This window comes from Chenopodium quinoa, unplaced genomic scaffold, assembly GCF_001683475.1.
Source record: "Chenopodium quinoa cultivar QQ74 unplaced genomic scaffold, ASM168347v1, whole genome shotgun sequence".
Taxonomy (NCBI): Eukaryota; Viridiplantae; Streptophyta; class Magnoliopsida; order Caryophyllales; family Amaranthaceae; genus Chenopodium; species Chenopodium quinoa.
In genome coordinates this window covers 1,384,038-1,390,114 of record NW_018742907.1, presented here as the reverse complement: position 1 = coordinate 1,390,114, position 6,077 = coordinate 1,384,038, and the positions used below count along the sequence as shown (strand labels likewise).

The 6,077-nt window shown below is 33.3% G+C and overlaps 1 protein-coding gene across 1 annotated transcript; it reads right to left on the bottom strand.

The window, feature by feature from the left end:
- On the bottom strand, positions 1-3,906 carry LOC110727582. The gene is made up of 2 exons (XM_021907156.1): positions 3,421-3,906; positions 1-541 (listed from the first exon to the last, which is right to left on the bottom strand). The coding sequence occupies exons 1-2, from the start codon at positions 3,562-3,564 to the stop codon at positions 386-388; spliced, it is 300 nt and encodes a 99-aa protein (XP_021762848.1). The 5' UTR covers positions 3,565-3,906; the 3' UTR covers positions 1-385.
- Positions 3,907-6,077: the final 2,171 nt, after the last annotated feature.

The window sequence follows — 6,077 nt, the reverse complement described above, 5'->3', positions numbered from 1 at the left end:
TGAGAGATCCAATTAACTTTCACCATATATACGAGTGTGCATTTCTTCTGAGGCAAATTCTTGTATGGAACACTTTCCAAAACACTGAAACTTTTCGGGCAATATAGTAAGGAGAAATACAATAATCTGGTTCAAATTTTGAGTATGCACTCAGTTTTCTCACTAATCACCTATAAACACAAGATTTGCTACAAGGACACTAAAGAGGATACTTTACCAAACCATTTTCCAAGTAGTATGGAGTACATCATACTGTACTTGGCATGTGGTAATGGAACTCAATCCACAAGTACTTTGCTGTTTCTACTACAAGCTCTTCCGAGCTAGAAAATAAAGCGAGAGACATTTGCAATATAGGAATTGAATTCAGTCCACAAGAGTCCGACTAGGCAGTTTCCTGTTCGAACTCGCCTTCTGATTCTTCAGCATTGTCAGCTTCATCATCGTCTTCAGCATCATTGTCAACGTCTTCTTTATCATTATCCACCTTTGTTTTCCCAATCACAACAACGTTGCAATTCAACTTTTTAATTTCATTACACTGCAAAAATTGGAAGAGTAAAAAAAATTAAAAAATAAAAATAAAAAAATAAAAAAAAAACCAATATCATCAGTTATATAGACATTTCCATAATTACTGACCTGTTTGGTAACGTTAGAAATATAAAAAGAAAGCTTGACCTATGAAGCCAGATACAACATAATTATATCCATCTATTTCATTTCTCAAATAAGTAGAGCTAAAGCAACCTAACAGAAAACTCAGAGCACAACCTCCGCACAGATTTCCAAAATGAAGGCTGACTCTCAAGTTTAGGCAAAAAAAGACAAAAATTCATCCATAACAAAATGAATGTCTCCGCTTTTCTTTGAATACATTAAAGTGCTGGCTTGCTTTCTTTAAAACAATACTGTAGCTTGCATTTCATCAGAGGCTTCATTTAAGCTAGATCACAAGTATGCACATAGCCAATACATCTAAAAGTATATTTTCATCCATTATCTCAGAGGAGTCAATTAGTTTTTCAAATACTTGTAGAATTCAATAGCCAATTAGTCATGAAAAATGACATTGTGACATGAAATGATGAAAACATTGACAAATCAAGTTTTAGCACATCTATACCAAGCTGTCCATCCATTCCTAGTCAAGAGACAAAATAATGATGTGCCAGTGTGCCACTAGTTTCAAAGAAATGCTAGTGTCTTCAAACTCTCAGCTTTGCAATACAAGTGTATTATCTAATCAAGAAAGTGTATCCCCTTTCTAAAAAGGAGACATAGGTTAAGGTCTAAAGTGAAATAGAACCTCCAGAATGTTAGTTCTGTTGGCGTGAATCTCAAACGATGGTATTAATAAATATAGAATGTAGGTTATCTTACTCAAATAAAAAAATTCACCAAAATTATATAAAGTTTATCAGCTTATCTGACACAGGAAAATAGGTACACTAATTTTAAAAAAATTCTTAAGCCATATATGCTTTCTATAACTCCCATTACAGTCACAGGCTAAAGTTTTAACAAAAAAAAAAGATCTTGATAATTCTCACAGGCACTCTGTTATAAAGATTGCACCTAAACCACACAACTGACACAAGTGAGCTCAACCATCCACAACTACATAATGGTTTATCATCAATCCTGAAAGTGATAACTATGGTCAACCAGTTGATACTAAATCAAGCCTTGATTACATATTTAGGCTAAATGTTAATGAATAACGTAATCCTCATATATAAACCAACTCCAATTACAAACCTTAATTTACATCTACTTAAATACAGCTCAACAGCTAATCAGTCATGCAAAATGATATTTGAAATGAAATGATTAAATATATTAACAAATCAAGTTTTGGCACAGCTAGACCAAATCGTCCATTACATTTCGGTTCAAGCGATATCAAGAAATCAAGCATCAAATCAAAAAGAGAGAAAACCTTCCAAAGAAATTCTAATGTTTTAATTTCACACTGCAATACAAGTGCAATATCTAACCAAGAATAAACCTTTTCTAAGGTGGCTTAGCTTCAGGACTATAATTACATGTAACCTCCAGATGTGAATTAATTATGTTGGTGTATATCTCAACTTTTGGTATTAGTGAAACAATTAGATTACTTAACTAGAAAGAAAATATAGCTGATCAAGTTAAATAAGTATACTAATAAGTGGTCATATAATTTATAAAATTCTTAATCCATAAATGTTGTCTATAACTTCCATTGCACAAGAAAGTTTTACCAATAAAAAAACCTCGAAAATTCTCACAGGTACTCTGTTATAAAGATTGCTCCTAATCCACAGAAGGGAGCTCAACCATCCATAAATAGGGAAAAGGTTATCAATCAAGAATATGAAGAATACTGTTGCCAACCATTTCATACTAGACAAAACTTGCTTTTATAATTCGGCTGAGATATTATGAATGATGTAATCCACAGGTATAAATCAACTCTCAATACAATCCTAATTTTCAAGCCAAAATAACCTTGCATGTAGAGCCCATCACATCAAATCGTAATCAATGCAAGAGTAGGTGAGTGCAAGTTGCACAAATGTTAACACCAACTAACAAAGCGAAATCTAAGCTCGAAGGGATATTTCCAGGGCATCCAACAGCATGGTTTTGATAGGGGATCAAACACAAAATGGTCACACTTAATCGATACCACACTAACTTTGATCAGAAGTTAAAACCAATGTAAGAAAATCCTTAAGATTGATAACACACATCAATTTTCTTGGTCTTCCAGCTCCATATATGAATTCTTTTAGTACATGGAAATAAAACCAAAATTTAAAATAAAGATAGTTTAGTCTTTCTAGTATAGTGAATTGTTCTCCCTTAATTCTACCAGCCAACCACAACAAAAGCAACAACACCAAGAAGACCCTAAATCAAAAATTTGTTGAAAGAATGCCTCTTGTTATGCTACAACTATAGTTGTCATAACTCACAAGTGTCATCTATGTGTCAACCAAAATTCAGCAAAACTATCCCATTTAACCACGAACAACACGAACTCTGATAAAACGGCTAAAAACTCTGAAATCTCAACACCCCACAAATTTAACAATCTCCAAAACATTTTCTAATGGCTAAAAGATCATTCTAACGCAATATATGCAGTGTTCCAAGGCATTGTAGTTGGATGTAAAAGATTGTTCTTCGATATTTGCATTAATTGGCAATTGCACACAATGCCTTAATCAATTTCTTCCTACAAAAATCCCTAATTCTCAAAATAAACAACTAAATTCCTAGGGTTTGCTCATGACGGGAGTGATCAAACTTAAATTAGGCGAAATATCATCAAAATTACTAATTATAAAATTAATAATTAAATTGGAACAAAATTGCAGCAATTGCAAACGAAGTGAAAAAAAAAATGGAGGAGGTTAGAAATTGAAGGACCTTGTCGAGAAATTCAGATTCTTCCAAAGCTAAGAGTTCGTCTTCGTTTTGGGCATTCGCTAATTGGTGTTGGAGTAGAAGTGACGCCGGAATCATCCGCTCCGACGACGGAAATTGGGTCATAAACGCCGGAAACTGCAGCATTTTCTCCCGTCTTCAGTTATGTCTTGTCTGGCGAAGTCCCAAATCAACGATTTGGAGTAGTTACTATTTAGGGACTTATTTGTACACCACCATCACTTTTAAGATTTTCGGTCAGAAATATATCAGTGGTTAATAAAATCTTTACCTAAGGGGTTAGTATGGCCCCAATTTATATACTTTGCCACTAAAATGAATGTCTTTAAATCGGCTGACCGATTTATCATTGCTTAGGTGGGTTGATTGGCATGGACCATGGCCATGGGAGGGGAGGAGAGAGAAGAAAATATTTTGGTTTGGTGGTGGTGGAGTGGCTAGTGGAAAGAGAGGGTGAAACTGTAACAATGAGATAACGTTTTTGTTTCTCACGGATATAAACCTGGGCAAGCTTGTAAAAAACTGAAATCTACAGTGATACCAAAGGCACCCAAAATGATACTCCCTCCGTCTTAAAATGATGTTCTTGTTTACGTAAATCGTTGCAAATTTTTACCCTTTTTTTATAGCAAATATTTTTAATCTATAAAAGTTAAGATATTAATAATGTACTCACCAATACGAATCAAACTAGATCCCACGTAATTATATTTGTTCTTATAGATTGAAAGAAATTTATATTTGTTTCTCAGTATTCTTGGGGTTCGGCGACTTTGGCATATCTACATTGCCAACTAGGCATAGCTTCACGGAGTGAGTGCAGAGCGATGGGAGGTTGTTTAACGCTAATGCAAGCATGGATATTTGAGTACTTTCCTTGTTTTCTACCACATCAGGGTTCATTAGTGATACAACCAGGAGATGTTGGTGCCTTGATGTGGGATTATGGCAATGAGAGTAAAGGCCACCTTCGACTGGCCTCATATCGTAAACGACTTGACCATATGACTGCAAGAAAGGTAACGAGTTAAGTTATACAATGATTTTATGCTACTATAAAATATTAATCAATGTGAACGTTTTTTTTTTTATTTTATTTTTTTTTATTTTATTTTATTTTTTATTTTTATTGTATGCATGTTAATTGGTTGCCCTATGTTCCTGATGTCCCGAGGACTACTTATTTGGGTTAGTTGTTTATGTTACCATGACATTATTGAGCCATATAACCCTGATCGTGTAATTCGACAACTTGGTTACGTAGGAACTTGGTTACGTTCAGGAAACCCCTCCTCCGGCTCTAGCACCAGACAAAGCATATAGGCTGCTAAGTCGTACGAGTTAGAGTTCTCCATTCCATACGCAATGTTGATGTGGCAAAGGTTTAATCCTTTGTACGGCGGTATTCGTGTTGATGTTTTGAAGCGCTTTGAGGACGGCTCAACTACTTGCTCAGATGATTACATGAATTGGTTTAATAAGTACTCCCATCCTCATATTATTGACGACGAGGGTATATCGAGGACTCAGAGACTTCCCAAAAGGACAAACGTCGATTATCGAGGGTAGTTCGGTCTCAAACAATATCTTTTCCAAAAAAAAAATTCTCCACCACTCTAAATATCTATTCCTTCTTTCCAGTCTTATTATTTTCACCTTGAAACAATTCTGTAAAACGGATAACTAAAAATTCAACATATTACAATTTTACTTGACATACCCGATCATGATAAATTAGGGACTACTCCTAATGTTTTAAGAATGACCTTCCAATAATAAGAACGCTATGAGTTAATCGATTATTGGAACTTTTTAAAGAAAATTGTCTTAGGACTGGCAGCTTCAGTTTTTCCAAAATACTACTCCCTCCGTTTTTTTTTTTTTTTTTTTTTTAAGTTAGAGTTGGAAAATTCCACTATTTATAGGTCATCATTGACTTAATTTTTTGTTTTTTTGTTTACCAATATATAATATAAAAATATGATCAAATAATATGTTGTTGGAATTGTCATAATGTCAACTTTATAAATTATTTTTTCATAATTTTTACTAACCTCTAATTAAAGATATTAATGGTCAAAGTTGTGTCTCGGTAAATGTGTAAATCCAACTCTAACTTATAAAAAAAAACAGAGGGAGTATGTTTTTTTTTTATTTTTTTATTTTGTCAGGAAAAATACTCTGTAATTTTAGTTTGATATGGAGTAAATAAAAGATGAATTCTCCTCGGGTTTTTTTACACTTTACTTGAAATTTTGCATTATTCATATGTTACCTTTAACTTTTTATTTTATTTTTTATTTTTTATTAATACGGAGTATATAAATGTGATCATGTATCATATTGCTGAATTTGTTATAATGTCTACTTTTATACTCCAACCGTTTTTATTTAGTTGACGCGTTCAATTTAGGCACACATATTAAGGAGAGGAGAGAGAATGATAAAGCAAGTGGGTTAGCTACTAAAAGCAAGGTTAACTTACCTAAAAAGAAATACGTGTTAGTTAACGAAAACTTCCTAACAAGAAATACGTGTTAGTTAACGAAAACTTCCTAACAAGAAATACGTGTTAGTTAAGAGAAATAGAGGTAAGTATTTTTTTAATAATTTCTACTAATATCATACTAATGTTGTAC